At 37.6% G+C, this 19,167-nt stretch overlaps 1 protein-coding gene across 1 annotated transcript in view; it reads left to right on the top strand.

The window, feature by feature from the left end:
- FAM92A1 (family with sequence similarity 92, member A1) overlaps window positions 1-19,167 on the top strand; it is a 30,439-nt gene that overhangs the window by 7,925 nt on the left and 3,347 nt on the right. The window contains exons 3-9 of the mRNA XM_009324453.1: window positions 1,978-2,241; window positions 4,812-4,880; window positions 9,368-9,469; window positions 11,441-11,446; window positions 13,732-13,836; window positions 14,995-15,108; window positions 16,772-16,891. Of these exons, the coding sequence (XP_009322728.1) occupies window positions 1,978-2,241; window positions 4,812-4,880; window positions 9,368-9,469; window positions 11,441-11,446; window positions 13,732-13,836; window positions 14,995-15,108; window positions 16,772-16,891 (780 nt within the window). The remainder of the gene's footprint in view (window positions 1-1,977; window positions 2,242-4,811; window positions 4,881-9,367; window positions 9,470-11,440; window positions 11,447-13,731; window positions 13,837-14,994; window positions 15,109-16,771; window positions 16,892-19,167) is intronic.

Genomic DNA, 19,167 nt, shown 5'->3' with positions numbered 1-19,167 from the left:
CCCCGGGCTGCCGCCGCCTCGGCGCCTGTTGCGGGTCTCTGCCCGTCCCCCGGAGGGCTGCTCCTGGGGGGGGCCGGCTGCGTCGCCTGGCCTTGCCGGGCAGGGCAGGAGGCCCTGTTTCAGTCAGGGTACCCAGGGAGTGGCGTGGGGGTCTGGGGGCGATGCGAGCCCAGTCCCCCGTACGGCAGCTAACCTCCCTAGGGGTGGGGGATCCGCCTCTGTTTTCCTCGGGTAAAGGCCGCAAAACTTTTCTAGGCTTAGTGTGCTGTGCAGAGATGAAGTAAAGACTTGCCGATTTAATCGGGCCTCTCGCTGATAATTTTGTGGCCGCCTCTAAGTGGTCACAAATAATTAGGAGGGGGAAAAAAAAACCCCAACTTTTCACACCCCCATCTAAGGAAATGTTATGTTTCATGTCCCAAAATTAAATATTATTTGCATGGGAGTACTGTGAGATCAAAATTGTAAAGTGGGTGAGGAAACGTGCTTAAGGCTTCCCCCTGGGAGAGGAACACTTTCTGACATGAAGACCTTCCAATAAAATATGAAAGATGTACCTTTTACTGAAGATTTTATCAGGTAGTATTAATTTTGAAAAACAACTTCATTAATACTTAATGAGACTCTTACTTTCCCACTCACTGGCTGAAACCTTTCCTATTCAAATGGTTCTATGCTCAAGCATGTCCTGGAGGACTGAACAACTTCTTGGAATTTTTTTTTTCTTTGAACAAAATCTCTTTTGAACAGTCTTCTAGACTGCTTGCCATGAAGCAACACAACCGGGTTTTTGCCCGTAGCAGAACTTTGGCCTGAAACACTTTTCCTGAAGAGTTCCTGAAGAAAGGTGTTCTTCATTTGAATTGACTGCATTGTTGTCTAGTCTTAATGTACTTAATTTCTTCCAATTTTTCTGTTTTTCATGTGTTGTGATATTAAGTCAATATTTAAATATTGGTCAGCGTTTGGAGTTGGGATAGCTTAAGGATATGAAGGAAGTTTTTGTTTCTATCCCTCACCAAGACAGTGGTACGAGTGAATTCTTTTGCTGACAATTCCAGCACTTCACGTGAATCGCCTCATGTAGACTGTGGAGACTTTTTAGGACCCAGTATCTGGCAGTTACTGTTAGCTAAGTTGTCCTGTAGTTGATTCAGTCAGATCAACAACAGCTGGCATGAATTCACTGACACTGATTTGGTTTAATAGTATCACTGAAGCAGAACTAAAACAAGACTGTCAAAAGATGTAGGAATAGGAAAGCAAAATATCAAGTGAAATATATTAATTAAAAATTCAGAATGAGTTATCTAGATCATTAATAATGAAACATACAGACATTTGGTTCAAATAAAAAAATGAATTAATATAATTTAAAAGAAAATAATTTGTTGGTGTGATTAACGTCCTTTCTGTGTTTTTAGAGTTTTCACCTCTATGCGCGTGTCCATTCACTTTTCTTCTCTAATTCTCAGGGATATTTGTCCTCTGTAGTGCTGACCAGGAGCAGTTTGGTACCTGTTCACAATTTAAAGAACATTTAATACCTTTACAGATTTTTTCCTCTACTGCCTAATTTCTCCAACCGTTGACTTGTCGGTTTAGATTGCAGACGCTTGCAGGAAGCTGTATGACCCAGTCTTGTTTGAGACCTGCAGGTGTTACCACTGTGTTAGTAATTAATACCAACAGTAATAGTGAGCTTTTGCTTAACCACAGGAAGAAAACTTCCAAGCTGATTTTTGCGATTTGGGTTCTCCTCTGTCGGATCTTTAAGTATAAATCCTGCTTGCTTGTTTGTTTGCTATTCATTCATAAATAAGCACATATTACATCAGACTGTTACAACATTATCTTTTTAAGAATCGATTTCTGTTTTGCACTGAAATGAGATGTCCAAATCATGTATAAATTATTAATAGTATAATTATATAATTTTTCTTCTGTACGTGTTGTAAACATTTGTCCCCTTCTTAGTTTTTCACTTATTTTTCTTTGGTATCCAGGGACAATCAGACTAGACAAATACAAGATGCTGTTTCAAATGTGGAAAAACATTTTGGTGAATTGTGCCAAATATTTGCTGGATACGTACGTAAAACTGCCAGACTACGAGACAAAGCAGATCTTCTAGTAAATGAAATATATGCATATGCAGCCACAGAGACACCAAACTTAAAAGTTGGACTGAAAAACTTTGCAGATGAATTTTCCAGACTTCAGGATTATCGCCAGGCAGAGGTACAAAATCAAAGCTATACATGTTGTGTTTGCCATCTGAACTCTTCAGTTACTTATCTGTGATTAAAAGGGAAAAGATACACTCTGCAATCACGAGAGAAACATAGGAGAAAACACTTTTAAATATATTAGTGGCAGAGCAGGATTGGCTGCCAAAGCATTCATCATTTACTCTGCTAATGACGTAGTGAAAACTGCCTGTGATTAGTCCTGTTGAAGTCAGTGAAACCATCCATATGAGCCCTCACAGAATTTGAGACAGAGCAAGTCTTTTATTGGTCTTAGGCTTTGGATTATGATTTATGGTTAATAAAGTGTTCTTTTAGTTTTGTGACTTGAGTTGTCTAGCAGCAGCTGAGTTAAAATCAGTCATTTTCCTTTTGCTGAGTCTGTTATCAGAAGCAGTATGGAAGAGAATACTAACCGGAAACCTTCACTGGGCACTGGCAGCCCCTCTGAGGTACTATTGGGGACCACTGTAGATTTCATAAGTCTGTAGTTCAACACTAAAAGTACAAACTTGATCTGGACCACATATGACAATATAGTCACATTTCTGATAGATAAGTGAGAGTGTAAAGAAAGGTGTTTATGCCACTTACACATCTACGTGCGGGGCCAGTCAAACTGTAACTTATGATCCAGAATTCCAAATGCTGAGATTTAAGAAAAAATAAATTCGTTCACATGTACTCAAACTAGTTTTTGGAGTACATATCTGTTCTTTCAGTAAGGCATAGAAAATTCCCATCTATAGTTTTGAAAAGCTAAGAACCATTATAATTTAAAAAAGAGACTAAAGTAGTTGACATTCTTGATGTTTTCAGATAGGATTTTTTTTTTTTTTTTTAAAAGAAGCATTGCAATTCATCTTTCTATATTAACAAAGTAGAAAAGAAAACCTTTTAAAAGAAGTTATTCTATGAGGTATCTAGTCTACTAAGTAGAGGGTTTGAAAAACATGAAATATGCATGGATCTTTAACAATTTATTTAGGGCCGGATTTTTAAGAAGTAATAAGAAATCCAAGGGTGTAGATGGTGTGATTTTTATTTTTTTTCCATGAGCTTTTATGCATCTGGCTCCAACTAAGCCACACATAGGTCCTTATGCTTCAATTGATGTAATAGCAATTTATCCCTCTGTTAATGGCATAAATTTATATTATGGCCAAAGGTGTATGTGAGATCAGACTACATGATCTCTCTGTCTGTTTTCACCTTTGAACTATGAATCTGTAATTCTGAGGTATCTATGTAACAACTTGAGTTTTGCTTCTTTAAATTTTTAAGTGTGTTTTTAAAACCTGACATTTGGCCTACATCCTCCTACCACGCCTGTCCCCAAACCACCACTGCCCTTTGAAGGAGAAAAGGCAGAAGAAGCAAAGGAAAAGAGAAGCTTTTAGCCTTTAAATCAAGTCCTCCTTTGCTCATGAAAACCAAATAGATAATCTCAGCTTTATTTCTTTCGAGCATCAGGTTAATTAACAGTTTTCATATATATTGACAATGTGGGCAAGAGAAAATTAGCTTATAAGGGTTATCGATTTCTGGTCTTCAGCTGCAGGGCTAGATATATAAATGCTGAGGTGTGAGGTACTTCCACAACATGTAGAAGAGTAAGAAAGAAAGACAGGCAGGTTATTTGGTATATCTGTATCATGTGCTTCGTTTAGAGCCTTACTGCCCTATTCCATTCTATTCTGTTGATAGTTTAAGTGAAATTGTTTGACAGTGTACTGGTAGAGTGTAGTAAAGGCGAAATGTTTGCTCAGTTGGCATAGATTTTGGCTGACTGGTGACTGCCAGTTAAGAGGGGAGTGTAATGTCTGTCCCTTCCTAGTAGAGGTATGCACCTTGTCCTAATTTAGACATAACAGCGATGGGCCAGATGACTCACTGGTCCAAAGTCATCGGCAGCTTATGCTGGGGCCACTCGGGCAGTATTGTCAGTTTTGACAAGCAGACAGGTCTTATCCTATTGCCTGTCTGACCATATGTAGCTGTTTTTCTAACTAGCAGAATGGAAACAAAAATTCAGATGCACTCATCTGTGAGAGCATTCATGCGTTTTACACAACCTGTCGTTGGTATTTTTAATACTTTCAGTACCTACAATGCTGTTTCCATTATTTTTAAGAACGGAAGTGTTGCATTTCGTACAGTATGTTTGATAGCAAAGATGTCTTAGTCCGTAATCTATCAACAAGTGTAGAGCAAAGACATTGATCTTTAACTTTAGATAGAAAGCTACAGATCTCCAAGATGCAGTGTTTGATGTATTTAGTACTCAATTGTTAGAATCTCCGTGTTTTATTTATCGTGATGTATTGCCCATGAAGAAAAAGGAATTCCACTAGAAATCAGCTTGAGCTCCTCAAAATACAAATGATTTAGTGGTTAATTTAATAGAGACTGGTTTTTGCAATATTTTTAAAACCTCCATCCCACTATATTTTCAGCATATATGGGCTAAATCCCTAATGAGTCACTAGTAAATTAATTGTTTCCTGTTTCTGCACACCATAGATGTGGATGATTTTAGTGACCTTGTGATTTCTCTTGTAGGTTGACAGGCTTGAAGCCAAGGTTGTTGAACCTCTGAAAAGTTATGGGACCATAGTGAAACTTAAAAGGGTAGGTTAAACATCTCTTTTCTCACAAGGTACATTTTGGTGTTCTGGCCACTCAGTTGAAAACTTCTGCTATACAGGGGGGAGTGGTTCTGATTTTTCATATTGCAGTAATCGGTCTAACTAAATTACATAGTAATACATCTGAATTGAAGCTACATATATGTTGGAGGAATCCCTGAATCCCTCTCTGTCCTGCAAAGGCATCAGGATGACCTGAAGATACACAAAAAACTGAGGTCTCTTCATTCACTATATTCTGGAAACAGTGTATACAGGGGTTTCAAATATTCCCACAAAGTATCTGTAAATTTCTTTTCTTGAGGAGGGATAAGCTTGAGCACGTAAATTTTAATAAGCAGATACTAGTTTATAGGATGAAATTAGTTCTTCATAAAACTTGTATATTATATAGAGGATACCTTTGTCCTGTAAACTCAAATCTGTAATTGATGTATATATCTGTATCATACTCTATATAAATCAAAAGGTAAAATCTTTATTTGATGGTATTTTACATACAAAAATCTTACAGCGTGTTCATCATGGTTAATTTGAGTACATTGTGGCATTGCATCTCAAACTAGCATTTTTCATATGTTTTTGTTCTTGTATCTTTTCAATACGGTGGAGAACCGAGTACAGTGTTTGGAGCTTAACTACACAGCTATCTCACTTGGTTGTTAGAGAAACAATTATGAAGGAAACGCATCCTGCGCCTGAGTGGTACTATGTGTGGTAGTCCTTAGCAGAGTTGTAGACTAGAGAGCCTATGTCCTAGAATTTGGTATCTTAACAGTCACTCTGAAACCCAGTTTGTGAGACCTAGAGCTAACTGAGTATTCTATAGGATATAAATGTTGAGGGTGGAAGGCAAGTTTCGTGTGTTTGTGGCAGTAGCGTTGCTGAGGAGACGCAGAGCGGTACAGCAGCGCCTGGGGCTTCTGAAGCATTGAAGATACTGTCTTGAGGTGCATTGCCACTGATAGCCAGTAAATGCTGAGAACAGAAGCAACTGAAGCCGGGTCATCCCTCTCAACAGTGAATGGCATTTCCTGTTGTCTTTGCCTTTCAGAATGCCAGAAAGCATTACATAATGTTTATCTTAGCTACAGTGAGGAGTACAAGAGCATTCTTAACTGTAGATGGGATTAACTATTTTATCAATGTACCTTTGAACTAAAGAGAGACTTCACTAAAGATGTAGGCCATTAAATGATTTTATTTTTTTCCCCCTGCCCGTTACCATAAACCTTGGTTAAAAATTCAGCTGTCTGGTCTTCAGTTATCATCTCTAAACACTGGGACGTTTCTAGTGAAAAAGGAAGTTTTGTTACTCCTGTAAAGCTGGCACAGGGTGCTAGTTGTAGGACTGCTTTACCTGTAACTACATTAGCTGATTAAGTAAAACCAGACAGAATATGTTTGGGTTTTTTTTACAAAGGGGTTGTTCTCACTGCTACTTACTGGATCTGTTCCAGGGTGTACACAAACTATTTTTGTTTGTGTACAGATCTAAAAAGATCTGTTGCTATTTCTGTGGGGTAAGACATCAATGTCCTGTGATACTAAATGCTTTAAAGAAGCCCAGGTCAGTGAGAATAGTGTTGCCCTTTAACTGCTGATGCAACAAAATTGTTTCATTCACATGTCCTGGCTTACTATGCTGAGTAGCTCTCTGGGGCAGGATTTGGCAGCTTCAGTGGAAGCTAGTATAATATTCTTGTCCTGTAATGCAGCTTAAATGTAGGATTTTAGGATTTCTTTCTGTTTCATTGTTCTATATATCAATCTTTACTTTTCTGCTTTTTGGCAACTCTGTTCCTGGTTCCTTTTCTTCATATAAAACGGGACATCATAAAACCAAGGTGATCCACCTGCAGAAGAAAAGACTGGTTTGCTTTAATAACTTCCGTGACTAAAGCAGGTAACAGTACAGTGATGAGGATCTGCCAGCTCATTGTCTGTTGGAGGGACTGTAGCTGTACTTCTGTATGGTTTGAAATTAGATGGCTGACCAGAGTTCTTACATGTGACTTGAATTCATAGTTTAAAGCCAGAGGGACTATGAATAATTTTATATTCTCTGTACCTGTCCTTTATCTCACTGGCTATTCCATTCCATTTCTCCTTGGGTGTAATTAAAGCATATTTTCCAAAAACATATCAAATCTTGGTCTGAAGATACTGGAGGGGAATGTAGGACTGTTTGTGGTAGTTAGTGGTTAGTTGATGTTTGTGGTGTTTTGTTTTAAATGAAAGACCTCACCTAATCTTTGGTTCTTGTTATATGTTCCACTGAGATTAAAGAGCTCTGTGGTGCTCTGGTTTTTTTTTCTGGATGAAGGTATTTAGATGCTAGTAAAACCCATGTTTCATTCTTTTCAGTTAGCTAATAATGTAGACCTTTAATTCTTTCACCATAATGGCATTTTCCCTAGCTTTCGAATATTTTTAAATGGTTTTTTTTCTGCATCCTTTTCAGTTTTTCAACATCCTAGACAAAATGTGTATGTAACTGTGCCCTATCTTTGTATATCCAAAACTTGTACATAGCTCCACCACTATAGCCACAGTAGCACCAAATCTTTGTCAGGCTTTGGCTAGCAGAGAAGTATGCTTGATGGCTGTTGCTGCTACAGAGAACAGAGGTAGAGAAGGGAATAGTGCAGTCCCTGTAGGTATTTCCAAAGTCGCTATGTGCTAGAAAGAAAATACTGAATTTTACAATTGTAACTCTAGTGGTTTCCTTAGCATTCTCAAATGTACTTTGCATGAAGGTCAGAACCCTTTCAGCCACAGTGCTAAATCTGATTGACTGTTTTAAATGGGCCTAGGAAGTCAGTGCTGTTAACAGGGCCCAGTCATTACATAACACTAGACATGCAGCTGTTAACATTAGATACAAAACTGCTTTGTTCTATGGCAAAAATAAATATGTTTTTCTCTTCTCTTTCTCTACCTTTAATTTAAAATTTAAAGCACTAAATGTTTTTTCTATTATTGCTTTTCTTGCAGCTGCATGGTTTTCATAAAGGAGAAAGCCCTTTCCAGCAGTCTTTCAGATGGCCTTAAAGGTGGTGTAAATTCCCTTTTGAAAGAACAGCAGCAAAATTAGTGTTGATGGGCTAAAGATGCAGTTGTTTTTATTATCAGAAACCAGCTCTGTGTCCCTAAAGTTGAAGCAAAATGACAGTCATATACGCAAGGACATACAGACAGTAAGGATAGAAACAAGGAAGAAACTGTGTGTTTTGATCCTGACCTCATGTACAGACTCATTGTTGAAGAAACACAGCACTCTGAAACTTGGCACACTTGTGGTTGTCATCGACTAGTGATCTGGTCACAGGATCACAGAACTTTTTGTAAGAGAGACATTCTTGGTTTCATGTCTTTCTGGGTGAAGGAGACCTACAACCATGTTAAAATTGTGAAAGCCAGGGAAGGAGCACAGACAACTTCCCGAGATTATAGTTTTTGATAGCTTTAATCCACTCCATTCTGGAGTGGTAGATAAATGGGAACTGGTCTTTTTAGAGGAAACGGTGGTTTGAAATGCATGCCCAACTCCTGCCTCAGATTTTGTTAGACTGATTCCTCTGGGCTGTATTTCTGCTTGTTCTAAGGTACTGCTCCTTTAAATTAGAGCCATCAAAATGAATGTCATTTCCCATAGCTGGGTCAATGGAGTGATAAATATCTGACTGACAATTTTAGATTCCATGTATGCCAAACTATTTGCAAAACACAGTTTTATAGCATGAACAAGAATTTGAGAGTGGTATGTAAACGTTCCTAAATTGTCACAGATCTTCCTAGAAGTACATCCTACTTCTCCTTTGGAAACGAGGAGCAAAAATATTTATCAACAGTTTCTGCCTTGTCTAGATCAATAAGTTTCATCTTCTCCAACGACATCGTTACTAGGATGTATTTTGTTCCAAATGTATTTAAACACCTTACTAACTGCATATATAAATATGCAGTTTAACCCTTTCAGCCATGGATTTTCTATGGCACCTTAAGCTCTGTGTAGCAGTTTTGTGTTCTTCAGTAACTTCTGATTGGTACTGACTGCTGCCTGTTTTGTTTTTTTCTTACTGTTTTCTTTGGTGCCACTTTTTATTTCTAAATGCCACCTTTATTCCGTTGCTAAGCCTGGAATGGGCCTGTCTTCTTACTGCTTTGGGGATCTCAGCTTTTGACCATCTACTGTACTGTTCATGAAAAGCCTTAAATATCTTTTTCCCCCCACATTCTAAATTATAGTGTGTGCTGCAGAGACTTCTTCTGCAAGGTGCTAAACTCTCTTGGTCCCCATTGACTTCTCTTTCAGGGGATCATTTAACAGGCTAAGATCAGTAAAATCTGGTTTTGTTTAAAGCAGAAGTTTTGTTTGTGTTTTCTAGGCAATGCATCTATGAAGAAAAGTGCATTTTGTGTTATCCTAGATCTATTTCAAACATGTCTAAAACATTTTATTTCCAGGATGATCTTAAAGCAACTTTAACGGCAAAGAACCGAGAAGCCAAGCAATTATCTCAACTGGAAAAGACACGTCAGCGGAATCCATCAGATCGACACATTATTGTATCCTGTATTTCTAATGGCTATAAGAAATATTTTTTAAATTTCTCAGGAATTAAACTATTGTGTTTAGAAAGTGATGAGAAGAATGCTCTTTAGAGGGACTGTTTCCTATGTTGATGCTGAATCTTTTCTTAAACTTTATGATGAATTACAGCTTATAATAGCTGCTTTGTTACTCCCTATTTGATTGAAAAGAAACGACAAAGTATTTGATATGTTTATGCAAGAGAGGTAGGCATTTGGAGGCATCTAGGAATTTGGAGGTTTTTGAAAATAAGTGTAATCAGACAACTCATTTCTTTTTTGTTTTTGTTTTTTTTTTTTTTTTTTTTTGTTTTATTGTTTTTCTCCCTGTCATTTTGGTGGTTGTTGTGCTTCCTTGTACCTAGATGAGGTACAGCTCCATAAGCTGTGAGATGAAGTGTGAAAGGAAAAGTTGTTACTCTGTTAGTAGAATACTCAACCAGACTACTCTTCCTTTCCAAAGACCAGTCACCCTCCCCAGTATACTATTCTGTATCACAGAGGGAAAAATTAAGCTTCCACAGAATTTCCATTAAAATCTCATTGAAGTTTCAAATTCTGAAGGAGTCGGAATCTAGGTCTAGGAAATGCCAAAATAAAGGATCGCGGCAATCCTACTTCAGTCCCTTTATGCCTATGTATTATGATACAGCATTTAAGTTCATTATGATATGCTGTTTATTTTCTCTTACACTCTAGCGTTGGACTCAGGAGTGAAGCAGTCCTATTCTTTGTAGGATTTCATCAACTTTATTTCAGAAATTAGGATCTTTCTAGTGACCGGGGCATGGGACTTCAGAAAGAGTGAGAATGACTGTGATGGTCAAATGTCACCCAGGAGAATTAAATCTTATTTTTGTCTCTGCCAAAGAATTCCCATTTAATATTAATCAAATCAGTTAAATCAAGTGATGACTAATTAGAGTTCCTCATGTAATAAAGACGTGAGGTTAGAACTTGAGCTGTGATGCAGAGTTCTCTTCCATTAGAATTAAGGGAGTAAATGATAACAGTAAGCTATTCTCCCCAAAGGGGGACTGGTCCCATTTTTCTCCCTCTTCGCTAATTCCCAGTTGATTTCATGGGTATATCGCTGGCACCTAGCTTGTCTCTTCTTGTCTCTTTGCTAAGCTACTCCCAAATATCCTTCTGTGGCTTAGCTTCTTGTAACACCTGTGTTTTCTGTACTTAAGACTTTGCCTGAAGAGTTATTAAATCTCAGTACAGTCTGGTTTTGCATATGGCCAAAGGCACCAAACGCTACATATTTGCATTTTAAAGTGATCAACACAAAATGCATAAAAAGTATTGGGAGCAGGAATATGTTCATTTGCTTTTGAGGATGTATGCAGATCAGCTTTTAGGTCTGAGAGAGGCTGCACCTTGTTTGTTAGCATAGCTGTTAGGCTCCAGCAGTGGTTCTCTTATTCTTGAGCAACTGTGATGTTTCAGCAGCTAACAACTTTGGACACAGATAGCAAAGGATCTGTACTCACTCCCAGATTTCAAGTCCATCTTATAAAATGTGGGGGTAGTACAGCTTTGAAAAGAAAACCTTACCAGTTTTTTTTTTTTAATATAAAAATGCATTTTTTTTAAATCAAAATTGATTTTTTTTTTCCTGAAATGGTCTACCTAGGTTGTCTGATTTTTTTATTTTTATGGTTTTTTAATAAATAAATAACCAAACCCTCAGTCCAAGACAAACAGCTGTCCTGAAATATTTTGGCCTGGATACTTGAATTCTAGCAAAGCTATAACAAACTGTAAGTAATGTCTTACAGCAGGAAGCTTCAGACAAGATAATAATAGCACCCTCCAAGTACACAGAAGTTTTGAAATATCTGAGGTAAATACTTCACAATATATTAAAAGTAGAAGTGAAAACAGATACTTTTATGAATATTGATTGTTGTTTTGCCATTTTTCCTTTACTAATATTTCCAGTCACAGGTGAGTGTTTCAGAAGAGAAAATATCAAACTGCTGTTGTGCAAACTATGCAGGTTCTGCAAGTTTAGACATTTCACTCTACAACAAACAAAATTCCTTTCCCAACGCATCTGCGCACAAAACCTGGCCAGTCTATTCAAGATGGATCGAGATGTATTTGATTATCATAGAAATAACATACTGTATTTGTACGTATAATGGCTGCTTATGCATAACTGCTGCCTTCATTTACAGAGAGTGACTGATTGTAATAATTGAGAATATACAAAATGTTTTTTCTTACGCTGTTTCCCTCCTGTGTTTTAGGCAAAATCAAGAAAGGGAGATGAACATGTGACCTTATGTACTACTAAAGATCATTACCAATGTTGTTTGCCCAGTAATGGCAGAATTGTGTCTATGACTTTAAGCTGTTTTTGTAAGGAGATTATTTCAAATTCATAATCCTATAATAGAAGGTTATCAGATTTTAATCAAAGAAAAAGAAGGGACAGAGCATGCCTTATGCCTTAGGGTTCCATATACATATAACACTAAAAGCTAGATTATGGGAACTGGGCCTGTGGTGTCTCCATTTTTTTAAAAAAAAAAAAAAAAAGCTCCTCTACAACAAGTTGCAGTGTTGTAGAAATGGGAAGAATTCTACGTCCTGGTCGTAGGATACAATTACTTGATCCATATACTATTTCCGAAGGCCAGGACAGAATAGATTCCTGATGATACTCACTGACAGAGCCTGTAAGTAAATACTGTCTTAGTCTATGATGTTTGACCAGTAGTGTATGGAAAATAAAATAAATTTAGAGCCAAATTTTGCAGTCTTCAAGTGCAAGCTCTTACATCTTTACATTGTTATTTTGTAATAGTACACAGTTCTCAGACTTTACTTAACCAGAATAGCTTCAATATCTTTATTTAAATGGTAGTGTGTATTTTTATACAGTTCATAGTTATAACTAATTAAAATACATATCTAAAATGCCTTTTGTAGTAACAAAATAAGAAAAACTATATTTATGCATTAGTGATTGGTTGGTGTCTCCCCTTCCCAGTGCCCTATTGAAGATTTTTTTAATAAAATATTTTAATAATATAAAAATACTAAAAATATAAAATACCTGAAATCCTTTTGGATCTTGTCATGGTTTAACCTCAGCCGGCAACTGAGCACCACCCAGCTGCTCGCTCCCTGACCCCACCCCAGTGGGATGGGGCGGAAGAGTACAAGTGAGAAAACACGTGGGTTGAGATAAGAACAGTTTAATAACTGAAATAAAATAAAGTAATAATAGTAGAAGAATATACAAAGCAAGTGATGCGTGATGCAATTGCTCACCACCTGCTGACTGACGCCCAGCCAGACCTGAGCAGTGGTTGCTGCCTCCCGGCCAGCTTTCCCCCAGTTTATATACTGAGCATGACGTCATATGGTATGGAATGTCCCTTTGGCCAGTTGGGGTCAGCTGTCCTGGCTGTGCTCCCTCCCGGCTTCTTGTGCACCTCCTCGCTGGCAGCGTACGGGAAGCTGGAAAGTCCTTGACTCTAGGGTAAGTGCTACTTAGCAACAGCTAAAACATCGGTGTGTTACCACATTATTCTGCTAAATCCAAAACATAGCACTATGCCAGCTACTAGGAAGAAAATTAACTCTATCCCAGCCAAAACCAGGACAGATCTAAAAATGATATTAACTCTAGTCTGCCGATTGAGATACTTAAGGGAGAACTGCATTAGTTCCAGCTGCTGTTCTATTGTCTATTTAAATAATTTATAAAAACTTAGGCAGATGTGGTTCAGCACATGACACTGGAAAAGATTCATTCTAGACCCAGCAGGCTGATCTGCACTTGAAAATAAAGGGTGATCTAATCCACCACTCTGGCCTGTGCACTCCTGCCCTCTCCTTTACACCAGCTTGAAAAAAAAACCCTTAACTTTTCTGAAGGGTAAACCCTTGTGCTGGGTTAATTCCCTGAACCCAGCCACTGTGTCGTTAGCGGAGTGTCAGGGCTGGCTCAGTGGAATTAGCAGCTGATTATTACAGAAAATGGATTAGGGCAGCAGGACTTTCCTGACTGGCTGCAGCTAGTCATTTTTCATGTTTCAGATCAAAGTCACAACGGTGCAGAAGGCATCTTTATTTGTTTATTAAGCTACAAACAAATTTACAAATACAGTAACACAGATGTATTTTGAAAACCCAGACATAAATGTTTTCATGGCAATTAGAGCAAATAGCTTTGTATCAAATACAAGACTAATTTCACCTCTGTGTTACTTTACCAGGCTGAAAGTGAATTGCAGAGAGCTTCACTGGATGCAACTCGAACAACTCGGCAATTAGAGGAAACCATTGATAATTTTGAGAAACAGAAAATAAAGGACATAAAAGTATGTGTGCTCGTTTCAGTATATGACATCACATTTCATCTTGCATAGTAAAATTACTGTAGTTACTGTTTGGTAAGATGAGCAACATTTGTTACTAACTTAAGCCCACATAAATATATATCTTCTGGCATTCATGAATATTTCATAATCCAAATATCATGAACTTTGCAATTAAAAAATCAGTTCATTACTCTTACAGTTTATTGAATTCAGAATTTTCCTGTATCTGATTGTTTAGCATCTGCACCTTTCAACAGTTGCTGTATTCTATTTCACTGGTAGCTGCATTTGTTCGTGGAACGATATATGTGGATTATCAGCAAAATTAACAGAAACAGTGATAAACAAATAATATATTTATCCATGCTGAAATTTGTGTAGGTTACTGCAGTTAAAAGTTTTACTGATGCAGAAAGCACAAAATGTTCAGTGACTGGAAGTATTCAAAGCTTTCATTTCTCTCTTGAAGTCAAACATTAAGTGGCTTAAGTCCCAAAGACCATAGTCACTGAAAAACACTTGTTTTGTGTGATCTCATACTAAATTATAAAATTGCTGGAGTGAGATACTTTTTTATTGGAGGGGGGGGGTTGGAGACAGACTAAATAGGAAAGAATGAAAGATGGTTGAAAAACCCAACCAAACCAACCAGTACTTGATGTTAGAGTAATATGAAAAAGATGTGTGAGTTGGGAAGATGTCATCATTAAGTGCTTTTTTTATAGATAAAGAATATTTTATTATCTAAAATAATTATCTGTAAATTATAGATATGTATAGCATTTACAGGTCATTTGTCCCCAACCTGTTAAAAAAGATTGCCATCGATAAAGCAAAAATCCCCGACTACATCTTGCACATACGTATTGGGGAATATCAAGTGCGTTTTCAGCATGACATTTTATTTATTCCTAATGAGTCTCCTCTTTGCTTCTCAAGCATTTACTTAGAATTTAGTATGAAATGACAACCATGTAAGTGACAGCCCAGCCAGCATTTATGTTTAATTTCTAAAATTCAGGTCTGACTACTTAAAACTACTAGGTATCGTGCAGTTATTTGTCTCATATAAATACCAAGTACAGAATTCAGTAATTTCTTGTATTTGAAGTGGAAATGTACTGCATTAAGAAGACCTTTGTTTTCATTTGCTTTTAGAACATATTTTCTGAATTTATAACTATTGAAATGTTATTCCATGGGAAAGCTTTAGAGATATATACTGCTGCCTACCAAAATATCCAAAATATTGATGAAAACGAAGATTTAGAGGTAAGAGTGATTAAGATTTGCTTTTCAATTTACTTACTACATAAAAACAGTTTTCACACTTTGGGGCTATACATGTCCCAGGCAGAAAATGCAACATAGGTTTCAGGTTCCCAGAACAAACTTCTTATGTATACTGAGCCCTTTTTTGCACTTCTCCAGCAAGAGCATGCAGGTTTATAAACTCGGAGATTTTAAAAACAGAGAACAACTGCAGTGGCAATCTAATCTTTCCCACAAAATACAGATAAGAGACTTCTAAATTAACTGCCACTCCAAACTCAGCTAATCATAGTTCTTAAAGAACACCTCTGCAGTGAATCTCGCTGTGAAGATGCACAGTAAGAGAAAATCTCACGCTGCTCTGATAAGATGTTCTGAAGACTGATTACTTCATTAAAAATCTCTCTCTTCTTTCTATTCTGAGTTTTGTTTGCTTGTTTTCATCTTCCAGTCATTGTTTTTTATTAGGCTGTTCTAGAATTAAGAGACATTTGTTACCAAATCCCTTTTTTTGCCTTGTGGCAGTTACAGCTTCCTTTCAAGTCACCCTTTCTGTTCTCCTTGAGTTATAGTCTCTTTTTTCCCAAGACGTGTTTTTCACTCCTTTATTCATTCTTGCAGTTCTTCTGGATGTTGAGCCTTTAAACTTACTATCATTGAAATGTATGTTGTTTATATGTGTTCAGCTTGTCAAGAAAGTTGGATCATTTTCGGTCTTTTTTTGTAAATCTTACCAGTCCTAATTTTATTTCTTCCATGACATAGCTCAGGACCAAGGATGGCAGTATTCAGTTAGCACAAGACATACAAAATCATGATTCTTCAGTGACAGTCCCATTTGAGACTACGTGGTATTTTTACTTCATTTAAACTACGCCATGGCAATTTTGTACTATTCTAGTTTCACAATTAAAATGTCATGTGGCACCAATTCAAAAATATCCTTTAAGTCAATACTTTATCTTTCACAACCAGATTTCTAATCTCATTTTAAATTTCCTGTTCATTGGACAATATTTACTTTCCATAAAAATATTGACTGACCATAATTCTACCATCTTCCTTGACTTTATTAATAAAGTCTTGCACGAATAGCTTTATTATATTTAATATCAGGCTGTTAGTCTTACAATTTACTATTTTTGGCTATTGGAAAGAACTTGTAAATATAATGGATATTACAGTCTCCCCGTATTCTAAGGGTTTTCCCAAATTTTTCTTGAGCTGCACATCTCCTGAACATTACAGATAAAATTTCTCTGATGCAGCTGTGACTGGCAGCAAGGATTTGCTTGTGAAGGGGCTAAGAGTTCATCTCTCCAAGAAATGGAGAGCCTGAAGGGAGTTGCTGGGGTTCATACCTCTAGGTTAACCTGAAACTCAGCTACATATGTTGGTGGGAAACCATTGCAGTTTTCCACTTGTAAATCCCCTCAGAACTCTGAAGAATGTTTACTTTGTCCACATAAGTGTGTTGATATGTCTCAGGTTGAGCAAGGAGGTTGTTTCAGCTAAAAGTGATCAATCCAAACTACAGTTGATGCATATCTCTAGAGCAGGTTTAATGGTCCAATGCTGCATTTTTGTTAGCTACAGTCTGGGCAATTGTTAGCTTGCAAGCTGTATCATGGCACCCAAATCACAGCTTTCTTCATTTGAACAGGTTTTTCGGAGCTCACTTTATCCACCAGATTATCAATCTCGCTTAGACATAGTTCGTGCAAATTCAAAGTCCCCCCTGCAAAGAACTGGCTCCTTAAAATCTTCACTGAGGACAGTACAGGTAAGAAAGAAAAATTAAATGCTAGATCACTGTATTAAAAGAATGTCTTAAGTAGAGCCTTAGCTAACGTACATGTACATGGATTCACTATCTTTACTCAGTTCAGGACAGTTACAAAAGGTAAAGAGACTTCCAAGGGTATAAAGATCATATTGAGCTTTTAATAACGCAGCTTCTAAATATCATTTTTATTTGAGGAAAAACAAAATCAGCTTTTAAAGCTGCATTGTTTACTTTTGAAGAATGCCATTTCCAGCGATACTATTTCTTTCATCATCAAACTGTGGCATCTTGCAGAGAAAAGATCTAGGAGCTTATTGGTAACAGAAGTGACCTTCTTTAAATAACACTTGCATATTCTTAGTCTCAGTATCCAGATTCTAGAGTGTGGATTCTCTACCAGATCCTCACTCAGACTAGTGATACCTCCTAGCAGCAGAGCAAACCCATGACCAACAGATCTTTTCTTTTATACTCTGAAAATTCAGAGCAGGTGAGGAAGAGGAGGATGATAAAAATAAGTGGAACAGATGGAGAAAGTGCCACTGCTTTTGAACCAGCTACCTTGCAAAAATCTTTGACAGTTGTTTGCAGCAGTAAACCTGCAGACATTGCAAAATGGCTAAATTATTTTTTCTTTATTGCAGCCTTAGTCCTGTAACTACGATGCTTCTTACCAGTGTTTCAGTTAAAGACAAAGATGGCCAAATTTAAAATGTACACATCCCACTTCTCTTCTTTGGATAGAATCATGCATTGATATTGTCATACTAAAAAGTTTTCTTGACTTCATACACACCATTACCCCTTCTCTGCTCTCAACACAGAAAGGATCCATTATTACAGTTGAGTTATTCTGCTGTTGAAAGTATGAGTTGTGCCATCTGAAGATAAAAGAACCCAGTGATTCAGTGCATGAAGACCAACCTTGACTTTGAATGTTGCCTGTCCTCTCTATCCAACAAACAAATTTCACATTCAAACTACTTCAGAAAATGTTTACCCATTCATTTTTTTGAAGACCAGAGGAAGCTGTCAAAAATCTGTTGCCATCTTCCTCGAGAACTTCCTGCGGTGCTGTAAAACTGTATCAAGGGTGTAGAAGCATCTGTAATTACTTTGAGGTGCCACAGATAGCTATGTTTTGCACTCTCTTCAAAAAAAACCCAAGAACCCCCCCAAAAAAACAGAAAACTGAATGTATGCACACTGTGATTTCTCTCAGAGATGGAGTGGAACTCCATTTTGACTAACTTGCGAGTTTACCTTACTCTTCTCCTAGACCTCTCTTTTACCTATAACTTCAGATGTTAACGTCCTCATAACCTCTCACTGGAATATCTGAAAAGAACGGGAAGTCATCTAGACCTAGAGGGAGACTGCAGTACATTTCAAAATAATGTCATCTTACTGGGCTATGCAGTCTATCTGCAGAGGAGGATCACATGGCAGAAAAAAAGGGGTGGAACACCCTGCTAATGCAGTCACTATAGGGCAGTAAAGAGGAAGCAGGCATCCTGTTCCGCGCACCCCACCACGCTGCCCTGTCTGATTCTGCAAATAGTATGTTGCATCAGGATCGGTACCTTGAGTTACGCTAAGGGCTCTAATCTCTGGAACTCACCAAACATCTCACTAGCAAAAAATGCTGCATTCAGAAAAACCTTCGGGTGACTTGTTTTACTTTTCTGTGGATCTTTCACTGCCAATGTTTTCACAAGTCTGGTTTCATGCTACATAGTAACTTACTGACCATAATGCAGTACTTTGGAATTTTCAGTTTAAAGCAGTATAAATAATATGGTAAGCAGTTCAGAGAATCACACAGACTAAGACTACGGGGGGGACGGAACACGACACACACAGAACACACGGACGATGGGACACAAACTCTAACCTGTAGGTGGGGGGTGGGGCGGGAAGTCACTGCATACCAGATGGGATAAACTGTGCCGGTAACACAATACTTGTCTTTCAGAGGATTTAGCACATACCATCCTTGAATTTATTTCTGGTTCTGCGGACTGCCTTTCTGTAGTATTTCCATATTAAAAATCTGAAGTACTCCTTGAGCTTGATTCATTTTTTACAAAGAGCTACCTCCTTCTAAAATTCTCGTGCCTTCGTGTGATGTCATGTTGCTTTGTCAAGCAACATGATAATCTAAGTGTGGTCACACACTCCTGGAGTGAATATTCTGGAAGGAGTGCTGTATGCTAAATTATCAAAAGTAGGATTTTGCAAAGACCACTGATATTTTTGTGTCCATCTTAGTG

Source organism: Pygoscelis adeliae, unplaced genomic scaffold (genome assembly GCF_000699105.1).
Source record: "Pygoscelis adeliae isolate BGI_AS28 unplaced genomic scaffold, ASM69910v1 Scaffold145, whole genome shotgun sequence".
Taxonomy (NCBI): domain Eukaryota; kingdom Metazoa; phylum Chordata; class Aves; order Sphenisciformes; family Spheniscidae; genus Pygoscelis; species Pygoscelis adeliae.
The sequence above is the reverse complement of the archived record's forward strand: the minus strand, read 5'-3'. Positions and strand labels throughout refer to the sequence as shown.